This window comes from Mugil cephalus, chromosome 4, assembly GCF_022458985.1.
Source record: "Mugil cephalus isolate CIBA_MC_2020 chromosome 4, CIBA_Mcephalus_1.1, whole genome shotgun sequence".
In the NCBI taxonomy this organism is placed as follows: Eukaryota; Metazoa; Chordata; class Actinopteri; order Mugiliformes; family Mugilidae; genus Mugil; species Mugil cephalus.
In genome coordinates this window covers 8,493,781-8,514,467 of record NC_061773.1, presented here as the reverse complement: position 1 = coordinate 8,514,467, position 20,687 = coordinate 8,493,781, and the positions used below count along the sequence as shown (strand labels likewise).

At 40.6% G+C, this 20,687-nt stretch overlaps 2 protein-coding genes across 3 annotated transcripts in view; both read left to right on the top strand.

Annotated features, from left to right (window-relative positions):
* The window catches only part of iars1 (isoleucyl-tRNA synthetase 1), a 53,473-nt gene extending 40,084 nt beyond the window's left edge, over nucleotides 1–13,389 (top strand). For both annotated transcript variants that reach the window (XM_047582451.1, XM_047582452.1), the window contains exons 26-34: nucleotides 1,993–2,167; nucleotides 4,107–4,219; nucleotides 6,598–6,693; nucleotides 8,330–8,506; nucleotides 8,727–8,847; nucleotides 9,126–9,251; nucleotides 10,039–10,185; nucleotides 11,159–11,311; nucleotides 12,325–13,389. In XM_047582451.1, coding sequence (XP_047438407.1) covers nucleotides 1,993–2,167; nucleotides 4,107–4,219; nucleotides 6,598–6,693; nucleotides 8,330–8,506; nucleotides 8,727–8,847; nucleotides 9,126–9,251; nucleotides 10,039–10,185; nucleotides 11,159–11,311; nucleotides 12,325–12,407 — 1,191 coding nt within the window. In that variant the 3' untranslated portion in view covers nucleotides 12,408–13,389. The remainder of the gene's footprint in view (nucleotides 1–1,992; nucleotides 2,168–4,106; nucleotides 4,220–6,597; nucleotides 6,694–8,329; nucleotides 8,507–8,726; nucleotides 8,848–9,125; nucleotides 9,252–10,038; nucleotides 10,186–11,158; nucleotides 11,312–12,324) is intronic.
* A 4,876-nt stretch (nucleotides 13,390–18,265) lies between these two features.
* atp2b2 (ATPase plasma membrane Ca2+ transporting 2) overlaps nucleotides 18,266–20,687 on the top strand; it is a 102,757-nt gene continuing 100,335 nt past the window's right edge. The window contains exon 1 of the mRNA XM_047581948.1: nucleotides 18,266–18,427. The gene's annotated coding sequence lies outside the window, so the exon portion shown is untranslated. The remainder of the gene's footprint in view (nucleotides 18,428–20,687) is intronic.

The window sequence follows — 20,687 nt, the reverse complement described above, 5'->3', positions numbered from 1 at the left end:
CTAACGTGTCTTGGATCTTAAATCAGTTCCACCTCTTGATCCCATGCATCGATGTTGAGGATCTTTGACACAACCTTTACGATTTAAGGCACACGTGGTGAAAGGCTTTCTGTTGGATCCTACTATCTTTATCTTACTCCTGGCCACTTCTTATCACTTGCTCTGTTTCATTTCTGGTGGAGGAATCATTTAACCTTGCCAGGCTTTAGCTCCCCTCCAGTAAACAAGGTTTATTTGATCAGAAAGGAGAGCAGTTAAGGTGCCAGCAGCTCATGGAAGAGTCTGCAGTGTCTGACTTTTTTTTAAAAAAAAAAAAAACTTAAACCACTTTAAGGCTGGATTCAACTTTTACTTTTACTTTTACAGAGGTTCCTTTACTTCCCCACTGCCAACAGTCAACTAAAAATAAAGCGATTCTAGGCCCATTCCCCTGTTAGATCTATATTTAGTGAGTATAAAAGTGGAAAAACTAAAAGCATTTAAAATATATTTACACCTGATGTACTTTAAAATATTTGATTGAACTTGCAAGTGATTGATTGGTGATGATGTAACATATCATTTAGTCTAAGGCATAGACTGTATATAAATATGGACAATGCGTCCTCACTTCCTGGCATTGGTCAAGCTGACGGTATTTTCCCAGGGTGTGTGCCCGCCCGCCCGCCCAAGTACCATCTACCAATGGAACCACAAAAAGAGGAGCATCTTTATACAATCTGTGGACCTGCGCAATAGGCTTGGTTGGAAATACAGACAAATAAATACTGTTGGCATATTCCTTTGGTTCGACCACTGTTATGTCAAACACTGACCTGAGGACATTTATACGGTGGATGTGTTTGAAATGGGGTGCAGAGAATCACTACTTCATTGTCCATTTCTTAAGGCAAAATACAATTTTTTTTTTTTTTTTTAATTCAATGACTTTTCCTGACATTTAGAGGGAAGAGGTTACTCCCAGAACGGGATGAGCTGTTCTAGCCATCTGAATTTTAGCTTTGGTCAGCTTTCCTTCTCTGACAAGCATGCTGATGACCCCACTAAGTTTCTACTGACCCTGAGATCCTCTGTGGACTACACAGCTGTTTGGGTTGACAGAAACCTCACTTCATTGTAATGCACTGGGTCATCTCACACACACTTGCACAAAACCACATTTACCTTCAAGGTAAAACTCCATCTTTTTGTGAAATTGACTGAATGTTGTTTTAAATAACCTAAGCTCAACTTGAAACTGACTATTTTCTACGTCACGCTGACCTTAACGTTTATCACTCAGTCCACAATAGTAGCTTCTCTGTCAGTAAGTCAAATACGTAGGACTCTCAATCACATCCCGCAGCTGTATGATTGACTGAAGGAAGCCACGGTTGGTGGGCCAGGGTCGGTGTCAGCGTAGCCGAATATAGTGTCTCTGTTGCTTTTCATCATTTCGAATAAACAATGCTTTGTGCTGAAAGGTAGAAATATTGACTCAGTTGGAGGAATGGATTATTGGACTTATTTACTGGTTAACTGATTTCATGGCTGACTCATTGGCAGCATGATCAATTTTGATTTACCCTTTGCAGTAGATGTCCTGGGTAATTAAGGTTTTTGCATTAAGGTGCAAAAGTCAATTTTAAGTTTCACTTGTATTTTCTTTTGCCTGAGCCTTTCGCAAAACCGTGGGTAACCAACACTCACAAACTACAACCTCCACAATGATCATCCAGTTGAATTACTACTTTTCTGACACTGTGAGTAGATGTGTTGGACTATTTGTTGCATGCATTTAAAATGAAAAAAAAAATCCATGAAATACTGTGCTTTACTCTGAGGATATGGCATGTGATAAACTGCCTTCACTGATGCCGTTTAGCTGATTCTAGCATAGCATGTCCGAATCTAATAACCCTTGTACATGTTAAGTGTTATTAACAGTCTCCACGGGCAGCGACATGGCAGTGACTGTACTCCCTCTAAGACTATTTTCTACCCCCCCCTCAGGAGCTCAATGTGCGACAGTTGACACTTTCAACCGACAAGGACAAGTACGGTATCCGACTGAGAGCCGAGCCCGACCACATGGTGCTGGGCAAGAGACTAAAGGGGGCCTTCAAAGCCGTCACTGCATCCATCAAGGAGCTCACCAGCGAACAGCTCGAGGCCTTCCAGAAGACAGGTACGACTGTGTGCATTTATGAGCACAAATCATAAAATCAGACACATCCCAGCAGAGTAAATGCACATTGGCGGCGTTTATATTAATTTACATCATCTTTGGCTTTTTACACACACTTTGGTTCTCTACCGCTATTATTAAAAAAAAAAAAAAAGTCTGCTCCACACAGACAAGCATCCAGTTTATCCTGAGAACACAAACACTAAACCTTCTGAAACTATAATTAGACCTCGAGCGGGGATCAAAGCAGCGCAAGGTATCTTGTCTTTCCAATTATAGAAAGACGAGGAGAGCCCCCAGAGCCTCTGGGGAAGGAAGCTGCAGAGGTCAACTGGGGCTGTGGGAACTTAAGATTTCCAATCACTTGGATGTTTGAAGTCCAGCCAATTGGAAGGAAAAAGGGAGAATGAGCAATGGAAGGAAAGAGATGGATGGGAGGAAACTGTCAGAGAGGGGAAACACATAGATGAAACTGCACAGCACCAACATGTTACAGTTCACTAATCTGAAATTCAAAGGCAAGGTATGATGTGGGAGTGTATATGACCCATTTTTAATGTGGCAGAATGAATGCCACGCTATATATGTTGGGTGATTTCAGAAAAGAAGGTGAATACAATCTTATCTGAGAGATAGAGATTAGTCCATTAATCGAGCTTGACTTTCTCTTTTATGAATGAGTCATGGAAAAGCTGACCACTCACATGGAGTTGAGGATCCCGTTTTAACCTTTTGGGCAAGTTCTCACTAACAGAGTCTGTGTCTTCATAAAATCTTGTTCCACTTTAAAATGGGAGGGTGGATATTTGATTAGAAACTGAAAGTTCACGGCCATTATTCCCTACCTATACCTTTGATCCCATTATTTTCTTTGAGACAGAAGGATAAAAAGGTTAAGAGTGAATTGAAAACAACAAGGAGGCAGGACGGGGCGCGGGAAATCAAAGCGTGGAAATCTCAGATTAGACAGAAACGGAGTGACTGTTTCACCCAGCCTCTGGGTGTGGGGAAGTGAGGAGGGCAGGAGATACGCGGTCATGGTTTTTAGTCAGAACACAGACGTGGGTAATTGCCGCCAGTGGCAAAATGGAGATATGAACTTGAGTAGATTGAGTTTGGTGTATTGTTTTAAGCTCAGAACTAGCTGCAGTGGATGTGGATAGAAAGAACATGAGCAAAGATGGATCCAGACTTGAGTTAATTCTAAACAACGATCTGTGTGTGTTGCAAATGCAGAGGGAGAACAATTGATCAATGTATTTGTAATTGAAGGTTTTTCCATAAGGATCCTCAAGAGATGCATAAAGACTCATTTCACACAGTCTGTTAGCAGTTTATTGAAGTGTAATTAGCAGAATAATGGGAAACTAAATTGTTTGGTAAACTCTGACCCTAACCCTAGCCAGCATTGATTAAATCATAACAGGTATCACTAACAATAGCGCCATGTCCTTTAATCCACTTCTAATTGACCCTTTTTTCTCATCACCATTGTAGTCTTTAATCTTCTGCAACCATCCGGCAAATACTTGTTTGAGGTGTAATTTTTTTTCTGTAAATATTATAGGGATACCTTTGTAGCGACAAAAGTGGCTGCAAACTTTTATGAGAAGTATAATATGGTCTGAATCATTTTAACGCCCCAGGTGTACTTTTTTGTAGTTATTTTACTTTATAGGGAGAGATATGCACAATCCATTTATTATAGCACATATCGCTAAAGGCTTATTCACTAAATGGAGAATAGATTGTATCGTTTTAAAGTGGTCTGAGACAGGCCATAGTTCCATGTCCTTGAGTTATGTAGAAACATCATATTTGTTTTATCGAAACGTTTTTTGTCTTTGAGCAGCTAAATGTTATTCTATACTTCTTGTATAACTGCGGTCATCCTTTTGTTTTCTGGCAGTAACTGTCTGTATTCATTTTTCACTGTAAGGATCCATCGTGGTGGATGGCCACGAGCTTCACGAGGAGGACCTGAGGCTGATGTACACGTTCGATCAGAGCTCTGGCTCAGCTGCACAGTACGAAGCGCACTCCGACTCACAGGTACGCTCAGTATTTAAACCACATGAATTTAGTATTTGATGGTGGAGATTACTCCTTTAAAGTTAAAAAGGTTTGGTTTAGAGTCAGAGACCTTTCAGTTTTGTCACATTTAATGAATTTATGTAATAAAAATGCAACACTCTTCTCTCACCTCATTTAGTTCATTGGTTTATTTGGCCATAATGCACTGTATTGTCATACCAAAACATGTTATTTTATCTCCATTCATTTCACCGAACCCGTTATACTTGCGGTATTTATTATATAGTAAAATAAGAGTATATTAAGATTTTTTTTTACTTAAATAGACTAAAAATAGACCAACATTTGTGTTTTTCACCAAATGACTATATTTTCTCCACTCCGCAAAATTACAGTCACTTGTTAACTCACACCAAAAAGGTATAGAGGCACAGACACGTGACTCCTCTCTTTAACTACTAGACTGTCTCCTGTTGTTTGTTAGGTTGAACCTCAGACTGTAATGTACCTGGATCTAACAAAACAAATATTACTCTGCTACTGCTCAGTCTCTGCACTGAGCTGCCGTATACTGTAAATGCATTTATGCGAGTGTGATGTGTGAAATCATTTCACGGCTAAGTGGAAACCAGCATGTATGCGTTTCCCACAGGCCCTCTCTAATCAGTGCTCCTCCAACCGTGCACACACCACACGGCTGCACCTTAATACCAGTTTACTGAGCTGGCTTTTTAATTCTTTCGGTACCTCACTCGCTCTCGCTGACTCTCCAGCTTCCATCTGTCCGTCTCTCTGTTCCCTCTCGTACTCTGTGTCTGTTCGCTCTCAGTGTATTTTCACCCTGTCATCTCTTTACCTCCTTCTTCCTATGGTGAAGTGTCAGTCTTACACAACACGACTGTCATTTAAGTGACTCAAACTTAGAGTATTGTCATCGCTGCTGCTTGTTTTTAATATAGTTTGCACGTTATAAGATCTTAACGTCACGTGAAATTCTAACCGTCTCTGCTACTATTCTTGTTGTCGTAATTGTGGGCTGTGCGTGATTAGACTCAAATGTCGTATGTTGACTTGAAGGGCTGTGACACACCGAGCCGACGGTCGGGCATTCGTTGGTGTTTGGCCATTAGTGAGAGTCGGTGGAGCCAGTTTTGGCACAAGTTGAACCCTGATATATTTATCTCTTTGGAAAATTTTCCTCAGTGTGATTCTATAGAATGAACTGTAGACCGACTGATAAGTCTGATTCAAGAGAGGCTAGCCCTTTGTGATAATTTACACCCCTTTCACATCAAAAATACCGTGTTGACAAAGGATTTCCAGACCCAGGTCGACCTGCCTTTGGTGTGCTTTCACATTACTTTCACATTGACTGAAGTCCCGGGTCTGATCTCCTGCTGTGAGAGCTGAGTGCCTGTTTTTTCCTCCCTCTCATATATCAACGGGTCAACAATGTCATCAACGTCATCATTACACATTTAAGTGCACCGAATCTCCTCTTCTCCACAGATGCAAAGCAGCTCGCGGATCTCACGGTCTTGCCGGTGCGCTGCCATGATTGATAGAAAGTGTGCTATATCACTATACAAGCTGTATGTACACACAGTCATGCATACGTTAATCACATCAAAATTTCCCGGTGCGATTTCCCGAACCTATGCGCTTCCATTAACGATCGTACAACAACATATTTGATTTGTTTGATTGAGAGGTTGGACAAAAATCTCTGCCCTTCAGAGATCGGTCTCTTATGGGAGTAGACCAGAACTTTACTCTGTTTTTAAGCTGCTCGGGTCATTCGACCTGGGTCCAAAACATGGCATGAAAAACCTGGGTCGACCTGCGGTTTCTCGTTCAATGTGAAAGGAGCTTAGTCAATGGTAGTTATTCTGTTTTCCCATTTGAATGCGGAGACTATGGCCTGGGAAGTTATTTCCTTTCGTGCAGGTGCTGTATTTATGTGCAAGGAGGCTGTAAGCTCCACCTGCTCAGGCAACGTGAGGCAATTGAGGGTGGTAGTTAGATGACTGTACCCGAAAACTCCACCTCCGCACCAGAGTTTTTGCTACAATAACGTAAAATAAAGACAGTAACACAACTTTAAAGTCAACGATCTTTTTAAAACTTATGTTGAATGGGCTCCTTTTAAACCTACTGAAAATCAAGATTTTGAGGCCTCTCTCACTGATGTCTGAATCCAATTGTGAAGAGGTTTTATATTTAGGTATTATTTGCATTATTAGCTATAAACTTATAAAATATAAACTTTCGATTTGATTCATATAGACTGTCAGTTTGGATGAAGACACCTTGAAGAAGTCCTGTACGCCTGAGTCAAATCTGAACAGATCTTTGATTAGTTAACTCTAACACTGTCCTCTTCCTGCCTCTTTTAGGTCCTGGTGCTGTTGGACGTCTCCCCGGACCAGTCCATGGTGGACGAAGGCGTTGCCAGAGAGGTCATCAACCGCATTCAGAAACTACGCAAGAAGGTGTGGCCATTATTTCAGGAGCATGAGTAGCTCTGGAAATGAGTGACACATAACACACTAGTACAGAATATTACAAAGCAGTGTGTAATAAGTAGGACCTGACGTAGTTGAAGCGGCCAGTGCACGTAGCCGAGCATGCTTCATGGTGAGCTGAACACGTCACAGACGCAGCGTGAGGGGTTTTATTTTTAACTTTTCCCTTGTTTGGCCTCTTTGAACAGTGTTGTTTCTTCATGAACCTCAGACACTGTGAAGTTGCCTGTTCATCTACCACACACACACCACTGCCTTCACATGCGAGGTGGCAGCCCTCCAGCCAGCTCCAGTTTTCAACTTGGACAAATATGATTAGTTTTTGTCCAAAAACTCAGCTGATTGGTAGCAGAGCCCTACACCATAGACCCAAAAACTTCTGTGTATATTTTTCGTTATATTTGTCCCCCTTTGATCACCCCGTCCTCCCCCTTCCTCTTTATGTCCCATGCTATTGTCAGGGCAGTTTTGAAATCTTTCCACTGCAGCGTCACAGTTAGAGGTTTCTCCATCATAAGGCAGGCTTAATGGAAGCTTAATTACAGTCTGGCCCCTTTCAGATTCTAATGTTGGAGCTTTGAAGTGGTCTGGGGAGTAAAGACGGATTAGCCAACAGCCCCTTGTTTTCACAAGCAACAAACAGTTTTTTCCGTCCCCCTATAGCAGTGGTGTGCGCTGGCTCCCGGCCAGGCTAAATTCCTCCAGTTATTTCAAAGTGAGATCTGTCAGGAATTTTCCACCCTGTGGATGGGAATTAATTTTTGTACATGTTTGCTAGTAGTTTGTGGGTGTTCACGTGTGAGCACGGTTTGTGTGGGATGGAAAGATGAGAAGCATAGGTCAACAACATCTTTTTTCTTTTTTTTTTTTAATGCACCTCTCACCAGCTGGAGATCTCTGTAGCTTTATCTCACACACTCATACGCATACTGTACATGCTCCAAGTAGGGTCAGTACCTTGACGTGGAAAAGCCTATAAACCTTCCTCCATTGATTGACTGCTCCGCTCTATCCAGCTAATGTTGCTCCTCTGCCCTTGAGCTACATACTGCAAGTGGGGTGCGTTTGTCAACGTGTGCGCACGCCACACTGTCAGTGTGTATGTGTAGGGCCGTGCACACATGTGCACATCTGCAGGCTGCAGATTAGGATGAGATCAATGTGTTTGAATGTGCCAAGGTTAGTGGAAGCTGGAAGCGCACATAGCCAAAATAGATGAGCTTTCATCTAGCAAAAATGTCCTTGTTCCCTTTCGCGTTATTTGTTCCCATATTGTCTGTTTTCTTCTTTTGAATCCTGGTGATATCTCCTTTAGTCCGTCCTTCCACTTTTTCTGTTTTTTAACCCTCCACCTTTCAGGTAATTGTTTCTTCCCGTTGCCATTAACTTATAAAAAAGAGAAAAGAAGCTTTGAAGAGAGTTACTTGAATTGCGTTTCTCATCCTTGCTCCCATCAATTGTTTTTCTTTTAGTATAGTCTCTCAAATGACTCATGAAATCTTCCCTTCAGTACAGAAACCAATACCCCCTCTTTTTTTTTCCTTTTAAATACTGCACTTGTTGTTTGTTTAAATAAAGCAAATCTCTGAATCTCTCGTCTTAGGGGCGTCTGGTGCCATCTGATGAGATAACGGTGTACTACCGCTGCCAGCCAGAGGGGGAGTACTTGCACTCTGTGATCCAGGCTCACACTGACTTTATTCTGGCTACCACCAAGGCTCCACTTCTGCCCTTCCCTGTGCCAAAGACTGCCAGCATCATCATAGAGGAAACGACTCAGGTTGCTGTTTATTGTATTATGACCTCAGTTTAACGTGTATCTTATCGTGTTCTGTATCTTTAAAATTTCAATGAAACAATACTGCTGCTCTTCACATTTATTTGTTACAGGTATCATTTCATAATTCATATTTTTAGTTTTTATTTTTAAACTAGTCTTCACTTGACAACATAAATAATATTCATGTCTTATGTGACTCTTTGGCTCTTCTCTGTCACAGTTGAAGTCCTCCGACTTGGAGTTAACCATAGTAAAAGGGTCTTCCGCTGCTAAAGCTCCTCTAAATGGACCAGCTTGCTCATACATCAACGTCAAGGTGAAGGTCAACAACAAAGAACAAGGTAAAACATGGGGAACCTGTTTTTGTTTTTTGTCTTTTTCCCCCAGCCAGAATGATTCAGTAAGAGCTTGTATAACGAAGCAGAGCAAAGTCTTCCTTGCTGATGGATGAGACATGACATGCAAACAACACAATCTTTCTAAAATATTCAACGTGGCTTCAGATGTTTGAGTGTCCTTGCTCGTACAGCATGAACTCTGCCATCTTGACTTACCTGTGAGTCACTTCATGAACTGTTTGTCTGAGTTAGACATCCTGTTTTGCTGGTTTCTTGTTCAGAGGGAGTTTTGCTGTTGGAGAATCCCAAAGGGGATAACCGACTCAGCTTGGATAAGCTGAAGAGAGCGTGCAGCGTCATCTTTGGAACCAACGACGCTCCGCTCAAATACTTCAACGGCGGGACTGGTGAGAACGAGTTTTGGCTGCTCACCAAGGCACAAATGCTGCCATTTATCATTTATTTAATGAGACTAATGAATCCTTATTAGAGTAGACACAACTGGAAGCGTCGACCTGTGGTCATCACATCTCCACCTTCTTGCTAGTAATTCATGTAAAAACTGAAATGATGTAAAAATCACTCATATAGACCTGTAAAAAAAGTTACATTAAAAAGTAATCAGAAAAGTCAATAAATCTAATACACAGAATAAATAGACATAATAGTTAAATAAGTAAAATAGTACTAAAAGCATTATGTAAAACATTTTTTCTGTCATCCCCAATCTTTTCTTCAGTTTTTTATTTTATTTATTTATCTTTATTAGTAATTAACATCTAATTGTTTATTCGTGTAATTTTCTAGATTCTCACAAATCTAAATGTCCTAACTCTTATATGACAATGATGTGATGATCTGTGTGTTCTGTAAACTTACCTGAAAACAAATATATTGAAGCTTATATTGTAGGCGTAAGTAATGTTCATCATATACTGTGATACATTTCACGCACTCTCGTGCCATCAACGTTAAGAAATTGAGCAGGCAGGATAAGGAAACGGCAGTAAAAGGGACAGAAATATGTGTGTTTTTTTTGTCTCGGGCTGAAAGTTGAAGCAAAAGCATGAAATCATTTATTGTTTTACACTAGTATGCTTTTCCTGTCACTTCAGAGGCTCCACAGTAACCCAGGTAATCATGAACTGACAACTCTCCTGTTTGCTCTCGTGCTTGTGCTGTGTTTTATTACAGAGCTGACCAGTAAAACAGACCTTCAGGCTCTGAGCGGTAAAACTTTGTTGGTGACTTCAGGCTCGTCCTCCCCCGGGCCCATCCCCACCTCCGATGCCCTCCTTTGTCCTTACGTGAACTTGCTGCTCTGCAATGCGCAGCCGGCCGGTGAGAAACGCATCAGTAGAAGTCAGACACAACAAGCCCTCCTCACTGTTGGGGCATAATGCTTCCCATGTTTTATTTTGTTATTATAATCAACCTCTCGGTGTTAAATGTGTCATTATAATTAACGGTGCAGTCGCAGCTGTTTGATGGCTGCAAGAAATCGGTTTGTTGGGGACTATTCAGTCTGACCCACACACTGTAATATACATTTCTTAGTCACTGGAAGCTGTGTTGGTCTTTTATATTAAGTCCTGCAACCGTATTTTAGATGGAGCTTATTTAAAAAGGCTAGTTTGACATGACTGCAAACAACCTTTTAAATTATCTTCATACAAAACCTAGAAACAATTGAAGGCTAGCCATTTAAAAAAAAAAAAAAGTCAATAATGTACTTGTTGTATCTCCTTTTTAAAATCCACATAAAAACCAGAATACAAAATATTGGTCACTTTATGCTGAGATAAGCTTCTGACTGTAGCTTGATTTTTTATTTTATTTCTTTTTGTTATCAAAGCCTCGTCTTCTAACTCTCAGCCTGACAGTGCAGTCAAACTTTTTACTTTAGCTGTTTTAAACTGTAACATAGCTTTAATTTTCTAAGTTGCTCCTGACATCTGGTAACTGGAGCTGTCAAAGAAATGGATTTTGTTATTTCCACGACTAGAATCACCTACAGTATATTGTTAATGTTTCAGCTTTCTTGGACCGGAGGAAATTGGCTATAATTCATTTTTATCCTTTAAGTCATTCCGACTCAACCCCTCTCGCTTTACCTCTCTACACCAACACTCGCCGATTGATCAGTGAGGCTCAGCCCAGATCTATTCTCTGCGCTTTTCCCATGGCTAAGCTTAGGATTTTTCCAATACCCTCTCAGTCACAAAGAGGCAGAGCTACTCCGACTAAGCAGCCGATTTTTCCTACTTTCTTACTTCTTTAAACGAGGTAACGTTGTAACGATGTTTTCCTCCAGAGTGCCAGGCTGGTGACATGGGCACCCTCCTGCTGCAGAACCCAGTGGGCCAGAATGTGCTCGACCACTCGGGGCTGCTCTCCGAGGCCGCCAAGGTTTTTGGCCTCCGCAGCAGACGTCTCAAACTCTACCTGGACCAGGACCTCACTCAGGGTAAGATGAAAAATGCCGTTGTCATTATTGAACTTGAAGTCCATCATAAGACTCAAACTGATGTAAAGGCTACGGGATGCAGTGAGCAGGAAATCAGATTAGAGTAGTATTTACCTTCCTTGTTGAACATTTCCTTGATAAGAAATGTTCCTGTGCCAGTTTCCAACTTAAGAAAATTATGTTTTAATCCTTGGCAAGAGAAAAATATATCGTACATCGCATCTTAGCCCAAGGTATTGAGCGATGAGCACTCTACTGTCGCACTGCTGTCCCTCCAACACGCTGAGGAGGATTTCTGCCGCTATAAGGAGAATGTGTAACATTGCACTGCAACATGTTGCGGGTAAAGCTTGATTTATGCTTTGAGACAAACGTGCACCTCCCGAGTGGTGTAACTGCGCATCACGATGACAGAGCACAGCAAATCTACGTCTCGTCTCTTTCTGCCTCCTAAACATCATCTACTGAAACATCTTGTATATTTTCACAGGCGCAGAGACTTCAGTAAAAGTGATTGTCAGCATTTATTAGCTTCAACTCCAATATGATCCAATTAGTGTAATTACAGAATGATGCCAACACACCGACGCACATGTATAAATGTGGAGGCAGATTGTAAAAGTTATGGCTTAAATTCTGCATTGATCCGTCGATGTATAAAATTTTTAAGTTTTGCTTTCACATACTTTGGTTGTTAATTCACTAATCATAAATAAATATTATCGAAGTATCAAATAACATTTACTTATATTAACCAGGGAGCAAGTATTTAAAAAAAAATTAAAGAAGCCATTTCTTCACAGTTGCATTTTTTTTCTTTTTTCTTCTAATAACCGACATGCAGTACAGTGTTCATGAGATAAATTTGAAATTAGTCTGGATTGGTTGGATTTTCTTTAATGATTAAGGGAAGACAGTGAATGAATTTTTTTTCAAATTCTTTTTTTGCATCTTGATGGAATTAATCAAATACAAGCAGACTGTGCAACTATTTGTTTCTCTGTGTTTTCCAGAGCTGCCAGCTGATTCGTCAGTAAAGTCTCTTGACACCAAAACTCTGTTCGTGCGAGTTCTTCCCACCACCGCTGAGGCATAAATCCACAGGAGCCCATCTTAGTCCTGTCTTTGTCCGAGACAGGTCCTGGATCCCCTTTGAATTAAGTTTTCTACCACTTCCCCAACAGCCCCATTTATGTCTGGTGAATTTATGACAACATGAAGTGGTGTCGCGTGTGTAGATGCTTCTTTTTATATACATATATATAAAGTACTGATGCAAAGCAGGCTTTTCTGTCAAGTTCACAACTTTTAGTCCATGGGGGAGTCACCATCACATGTCTTTTTTTTTCTAAGATAACCTCACGCACAGAATTATTAGGATATCATTGATGTGCTTTAATGCCATTAGATATGTGCTTTAATCATAATTAAACAAGACTTCAGTCATTTTCTACTTTTCTTTCTCTGTCCATCCGATGGCTTCTTTCCCTCTTGTTTTCATTCATCAGCAACTGCGTCGGTTTCTGCAAATGTGTAGTTGGCCTGTATTTAATGTGGACCGTGAATAGATCTGCTGGTCACGTGTGAATGAAAACATGTGAAGAGGTTGCTTATGGAAACTGGTTATTATTGGAGAGAAAAAAATGCATTTGTTGAAACTGCATTAGTTAAATCCGCACACGCGCGCACACACATATTCTTGGAAGTAAAGATTCCAGGAAATGGTCTAACTCGATTAACAGTCAATATTACCAATGGATTATTTTCTTTATTATGATACTGATTGTGAAAGGCTTATTTGAGGTAGGCTTAGTCCACAGTAATTACTGCTTTGGCTTATAATTGGAAAAGCAGTTTGGGTTATTGTGGTTACAAATCATTTTGAACTTAACAGATAAACCTATTGTGTGAGGTGTATTGAGAATCCTTTGACAATAGAAAGGCATTTAAAAGGTGAAATAGATTTTTTTGGGCTGTTGTACCTCAGGGGGACGAAAGCTTTCTGTAGTAATACGAGCAACACATGGATAATGTACTTTTTCAAGGGACAAGCAGAATAAATCAAAGGTGACTAAGAATCTGTGTTTTTTATTTTTTTTATTTTCACTTAAACCATTGTATGACAGAGAGATGCAACATGTCTGCGTGATACCAACTTGGCTTCAATTATAGAAGAACAAGCATTGTTCATATGATTGAGTCATTTTGACCAGTGAGCATTACTTTTGTTAGTGGAAAGATGAAATTTGACAAATTTGAGCCTGGAAAGCCACCATTTAGATTTTATTTTCAGTTTCAACTTAATATGGTTGGTTGGTCAGGATGGTCCTTCAACCAATCAGATCAACAAATGATATGATGGATAGAATAAGAGTATTCAAGTTGTTACACACGTACATGTGCCCCATTTATTGATTAATCCACTACCATCTCTTTGGTTTTAGTTGTTTAGATCAAGAGGTGGTTCTCTCCGCACCATGAGACAAAGTTTTTCACCAGATTCTTGTACTTCTGCTCCTGTCCGTCCCTGATACACCCCACCATTGCAGTGTCGTTTGAGAACTTCTGCATATGACATGACTTCAGTGCTGCTAACAATAGTCCTGATAGTCCAGTGCAGTTCCCCAACCTGGTGTACTGAGGTCTCCCAGTGTGACAGTCCACTATCCAAGAAATGAGGTGTGACTCCACTCCCGTCTCTATTAGCTTGTCTCTCAGTAACAGGGGCTGGATGGTGTTGAATGCACTGGAAAAGTCGGAAAACATGATCCTCACAACAGGATTCCCAGGCTGTCCTCCACCCCCACCTTCTCCTGGTTCACAAGCTGCAGTGTGTCTAGAGCATGGCGGACCTGTGGCCTGATGCGACGGAGCCGCAGCCGCAACAACTGCCTCAATCGCTATCAAGTATTTTGTGGCAATATTTTATACAACGCACATTGTCTCACTGCCCTCGTGGCAGCCATTTTGTCATATATGTGTAACTGCACAGAATTCCAAACACGACGACTGTGGACTGAAATTCCCCCTACTAAAATTTTGTAGGTGTGGGAACTTGGGGCTGTCTGCCAGGCTAGAAATAAATGTAATGAAAACTGGTGTTTTTACAAACACAAATTTATTCCACTGTGAATATATCTACCTACAGCTAGCAGCCAGGTTACCTTAACTTAAAGAAAAAGCTTAAAAACAAAGGTTAAACGTAATAAAACTTGGCATCTGAAGCTCCCCAGTAAACATTTAATTTTTGACATCTAATCTGTCACAGAACAATCAGAGCTCCAGGAAGTCTGGAGGATAAATAACAGCATGCAGAATTCCTTTTAAAAACCTCAAATTGTTTAACGGATGAATTGTACTTGTTGTCAGTCTTTATGTTGAGCTATTCTAACTAGTGTTTGGTATTGGCTTCACATTGAATTGCAGTATTATCTTTCTCCTTTTCAAATTCTCTGCAATTTATCATGTGTTAAATGCCAAAATGTAATATATTCCTTTTAGAAGATGTATCAGAGATTTTATGTTGGAAATGAGAAGGTGATGCCACTTTAGTGGGTAGATTCAAAGCTCTCTAATGTCCTGGTTTCAAAAAACAAAACAAAAACAACAACCTTAAACTATCCTCAACATAGCAACTATTTCGGGCTCTGTTGGTTTGCAACAGTTGCGGTATGATAAGTATCCTATATGCTCCAGATAACGTAGATGCCAAGGCTCCATACTGAATGTGGGCCAACTGTGTCACAAACTGACGATGATTCGTTTCTAGTCTCGGGTTTGAGTGATGAGAAGCTCACATCTCATCCGTCCTGGCTGCAGCTGACCCAGTAACTAGCTGTGCATGGAAATATGTAGGCCTATTAATTTTCCTCTGGCCCATTCTGCAGAATACATTGGTTATTGTAAAGATGCCTCGGTAGTAGTGTTTAAATTCCTACCGCCAGTCTGACAGACAGATGCAACGTAGACATGATTTAAATGGTGTCACCTTTGAGTGAAGATGCTTTCGAACGTATACAAGAGGCATTATAGTTACGATTGAGACTTAACCAAGAGAAAGAAAGAAAGAAAAGAAGCCCACTAGAGAGTCAGTGTAGAACATTACATTATTCTCTAATAAGCTGGCTGACCGTGAGGTCTGGTTTGGATGTCGAGGATTATTGACATAGCGTTGGGCTGACGTGGCTTTCTTGGGGATGTTTCAGAGGTACTGACATCCATAGACTCGGTGTTGATCTTTTGTCTGTGAAACCTGATTCCCACTGGTCTGTGGCCAGTGAAGTGAAAATTCACCGTGTGTGCGAGTTTTGATTAATGAAGCGGCCAGGAGGGAGAACAGTTTGCTGGAAGTTGAAGTAACTCTCAGCTGGGGGGCGCTGCTGCAGAACATCTTCTTCACACCGTCTTCTAAATTGTCTCCCAGTTTTCGTAGGAATGAAACACATGAACATGCTATTAATCTTCCGCTATGCGGCTAGTGCTCAAATCACCGTCAGCAACACCGCGGTGTCTATTCACAGTGATGGACACATTGGTGAGCAAGCAGCAGCTTGAGTTGATTGAAACATTAATTCACATGCATAGGCAGCAAACTAGACGTTAAACGACAATGGTTTAGTTTGCTTAGGGCTGGAGAGGCGTTCGTATTTTATATTGTGGTACAGACGGATAAAAAGGTTTCAACACACTACAGAAAAATCTAATAAAACAGTCTGATTCTGTAATTCATACACCAAGAGATATTAAAGGAATTGTTACGATAATGTAGTAAAGTTTCAAATATGCCGTCATTGAGGTGAAATGATTAAGACAAAAGGAACCAAAGAATCAACAGAGAAAGAGAACTGGACTTGTTTTTTTTATTAGTATTTTTGAAAGCGTTTCACCATTCATTCAACATCTGTGAGTGATGTACAGTGACATTTGCTTTAGACATAGCATGACCTGGATGACTGAAGATCACAGGGCCCCTCTTCAGCCCTTTCACCTGTGATCTGGGCGTCTCTATAATTCAGTGTGATGATTTTATCCTCCTCCCTCCTCGGTGGGGCAGCACGCGGCTTCACTTTAAATATTAAGCACCCATCTTTGTCTCATCCTGCTCGCATCCATCTGCTCCTGCTGCTGCCTTTGTGCTTCCACACACCTTGGCCTGAGTAACAGAGCAGGTCGGCGACCCATCTGCTCGTAGGCATTACAGGAATCCACTATGCAGCTCAGGGGAACAAGACGGCTGTCATCCAACTTTAATGACGGACAATATGGCTCATTATAGCGTGCTGCAGTGACAGCGAAGAACGTTGCTTTTCCTATAGCATCGAATTAAAACAGGTGTTTTCAAGGATATGTGGGCCAGTAAGGGCCGTTTCCAAGTAACCTGTCCTGGCAACACGTGTGCTGCGTAATGGAAAAATCTAAATCTCTGCCAGTAAATCAGTTTTCAGCGCCCTGCGTGATGCCCGCTTCAGAATGACAGCAGCAAATACGACCTCAAACAAGTATGCACAGTAGGTAAGAGGATGAAAAAGTTGTTGTGGTTGTAATTTTGGATGGAGAAAGTGCACGCCCTGTGGGCCAACTCACCAGCCACCTAATACTCTGCAAGACTAGTGGATTGCAGCATCTCAAGTGCAGAAAATGTGTGTTATTTTCAAGGCTGAAGAGTAATAATAAATAAGCATCACGTTTATCCAGGCTCGACCTCCTTTTTTTTTTTTTCCCAGGATACCCACCTACTCAACACTCACATTATAAAATAAATAAAACTAAATAAACAGTGTGCTTTACCTCGCTGGCTTTTTGGAAGTTGAACACTTTGCATTGCGTCCTCCAGCTAGCAGGTTGTGTGCACATTGTGCAAATTGCTCATATGCCAATAAGCTGAGATCCACATAATGTGACCTCAGTGCCACATACTGTATGTTAACATAATATAATGACTCATATCCTGGTGATTATTGGGCACGACTAATTAAACATCCAGAGGTGTTGACACATTACGTTAAAGGATAACTCATATATCACATTAGTTAGGATTTTGGGGGGGCAGGGATCTATTTGGAAGTGTTGTTTCTATTTTTGTTTAAAGTAAATGTAACAAACTCCTCATTATTTTCTTCCTTGACCCTCAAACATTATGTGACAGTTGAAATCTTCTGGCGGCCATCTTTGTTTGTGTTTAACCAACAGAGTCTGGCCTATGGACATGGATTAGACAAAAGACGCATTTTTTTCTTTTCTTTTACTTTACATTTGAAGAATTTCTGTGGGACGCGGATGTGTCTTGAAAACTGCGGTAAGTGTTGTTTTAAAAGTTTGTCTTGGTGTTGATTAAGACCTTTTAACCTTTGTCTCGAATGTAGCTAGATAACCAAGGCAGGGAAATGCTGTTTGTTTTCTTTTATTAATGTTTTTAAAGATAAGATTCGTAAACTTAAATAAACTCGGGCAAACAAGTCGAAAACGAAATATGGAAAAGTTAGAAAGTTTGTAAACTGATGATGCTCAATTTAAAAAATAAAGATGTGTAAATTAGCACCTTCTCTGTAAGTGCTGTAATGAGTAGTTTAATTTGAAAGGTTACATAAGGTTTGTGTCACGTTTAGAATGATTAGAAATAGTTTAGAACGTTTTTAAATGTTTTTGAACGTGTTTAATGTATGTCGTAATTCACCTTCATTTGATTTCGTAGTTCATGTCTTTCTTTGTAATGGTGATAAGAGGACCTTTTAGTTTTACTTCAATTTGCCTATAGTGACTATAGTCGAAGGAGGTTTAACAGTAAAGACAGTCTTTATGCTGTTAAACCTCCTTCGTCGCTGGTTGAATCCACGTCGTTTTGAAACAAATAAAATAGAATAAAACAGACAGGCTTCTCGGTAAAGCCTCCCATTCGCTTCTATTAATATTGCGCAACAATTGGGCTCCCCGTTCACCTTCGCGTTAGAGCAGCTGTGCGTCGTGACTGAAGGAGGGAACTCCGGATCGCCGCCACATCTCCCTCATCTTCTGGTCTTCTAAATGCGGCATCTGTCTTCATCCTGATGCACCTCCTCCACCTCCTCCTTCCTCCTCCTCCTCCTCCACCTCCTCTACCCATTGAATCAGCACACACAGGTAGGACTGCCTTCCGATTTAAAAAAAAAAATATATATATATCCCCTAAATAATTTTCTTGGGGGCTGGAGGCGGGAGCTTTACATTCTATTTATTTATTTATTTTTGCGTCCCCCGTTTTTGTAAGTTTGCGCCCATGCCGTGGTTGTTAGGAGACCGCTGTCAGATGAGGTGTCGGGGATAATGGGAGATGTCCTGGCATCCGTAGTCAGATGCGTCGGCAGCAATGACACACTGTTGCTACCCATTCAGTCTGCTGTCGTTGCCACAGAGACGTGCTTTCTGCCGCAGGTATGCAGCGGAGCAGAGGGCATGGATGCAACCAATTAGTGTCCTGTTTTTTTACCGCTGTTTTTTGTGTGTGTGAACGTATGCTCCATCTTCTAACTTCATATCAAACAACTTAAAGACATGGAGACTTGTAAATGGTATAATAGGGGCGACCCGTTTTCTATCACATAAACTGTACAGTACAGGGAGAGCTGTAGCCTGCAACTCAAATAGCACCAGTTTGTTTTGTGAGTTAGGTGGCTGAGCTTTCTTTCATCATCCTCAAAAACCCAACCGTTCGAATCAGAAGTAGATGTCGTTTTTGAGATGAAACAAATTTGTAATATGATAACCAACTCACACATCTTATAGCCTTGTAGCTGGAAGTGTCTCACTCTGTGTCATGTGAAGATTTATTTTAATGTATATTTTCATACATACTCATATTGATGCTTGTGAGAAAGAACATGAATTATTTTCACCGTGTTATGTTGACTTTCCAATCAGTTAGGCTCACTATTTAACCTTAAACTTTCTAATACACAGTCCTGCTCTAAATCTTAGCTTCATAAAGGATATGGTGTTCAGCATTTGCTTAAAATTACTGAGAGCTGTTGCTTGAACCGGTTTTCAAATTGGAGGCTGCGGTTATTGAACCTTATTTTAGTGTGATGACACATTCCATTATTTGACAACCAGTCAGTGGTTTAGGCTGAATCAGCCTAAAAGCCAGTCTGAATGTCCACCACCCACAAAATTACAGGAAATTTTGATCTAGTTCTCATGGAGAACTGATTGTGTCCTGATTGTGGCAAGGATCTGCCTACCCTATCAAAATATTGTGTGGTCTTTACGCTGTATGTATATGGCTGTAACTGGTTGTTGGACTATCCAAGGTATGAATTTGCCGGTTGAAGTTGAAGCACGACCCACAGTAAAAATCCACATGACATTTACCACTCATATTCTAAAAAGAAATAAGTCTGGCTATGCCAGATAACAGAAACGCTTTTGTTTTTAATCCAGTATTAACAGCACCACAAACTACATCTTCCAAAATGATTATATAATTGGATTGATGCCTCTCTTACGCTGTTTCATCATAAATTACAGTCATGAAGGTGGATTTGCTACAGGACTGTCATATTAAGATACATTTGTTGTCACCAGTAAACCTAATGAACTGGGACGTGAGCGTACGGTACATCATTACTTGAGAAACACATTAACTATCTCCGTTTCTGTGCGACAGACAGAATATTTTTTCATCTGATTTAATGATTTTGGAAACACATTTAGAAGTAAGGGATAATCCATTATCAGGAATTATGACATGATCAGGCTAAATACTTGATTCTGATTGGCTGCATGAAGTCCATTATTTCCTGATAAAGACTACTAAGTAGTTTCAGCAAAACTGTTTGTTCACTAAATTAATGTGCTTGCTCAGCCTGTTTATAAAACGCGTAACCATGGCAACAGGAACACAGACTCGCTTGCGTTGAATGTTAACCCATTAGCAAGCTGACATCTGTTGCGATATATCGTTCGGTCTAGTTCTTCACCTACTTTGATATAAACGCCACATGGTAGCGACTGCAACGCCACAGCCAGAGTTTGTGAAATTTGTCATATGCCACGTCCTTTATTTATTTATTTATTTATTTTACTTCTGTTACATTAGAAGGTTAAAGATTGTTTCAGGTATTTGTCAAACCCTTCGGTGTTCCCAGGGAAACCAAGTCATGGTTTGACAAAAACATTAGGTTTTGAATGAAAAGTGCGAAGAAAACATGTAATTTTCCTTTATGTAGAAGTTATGAATATCAAATCAGAGTCTGAAGTCCCTATTATCCTTCCTTTCAACCGTAGCTCCTTGGTACACTTTCCTTTGACAGTATCGGTGAGTAATGCATACATAATTACATTGTTTGTTCGGATTTGCAGTCTTGCAAGAGCCGGCATCTTAGTGTGTATGTGTGCGCGTGTG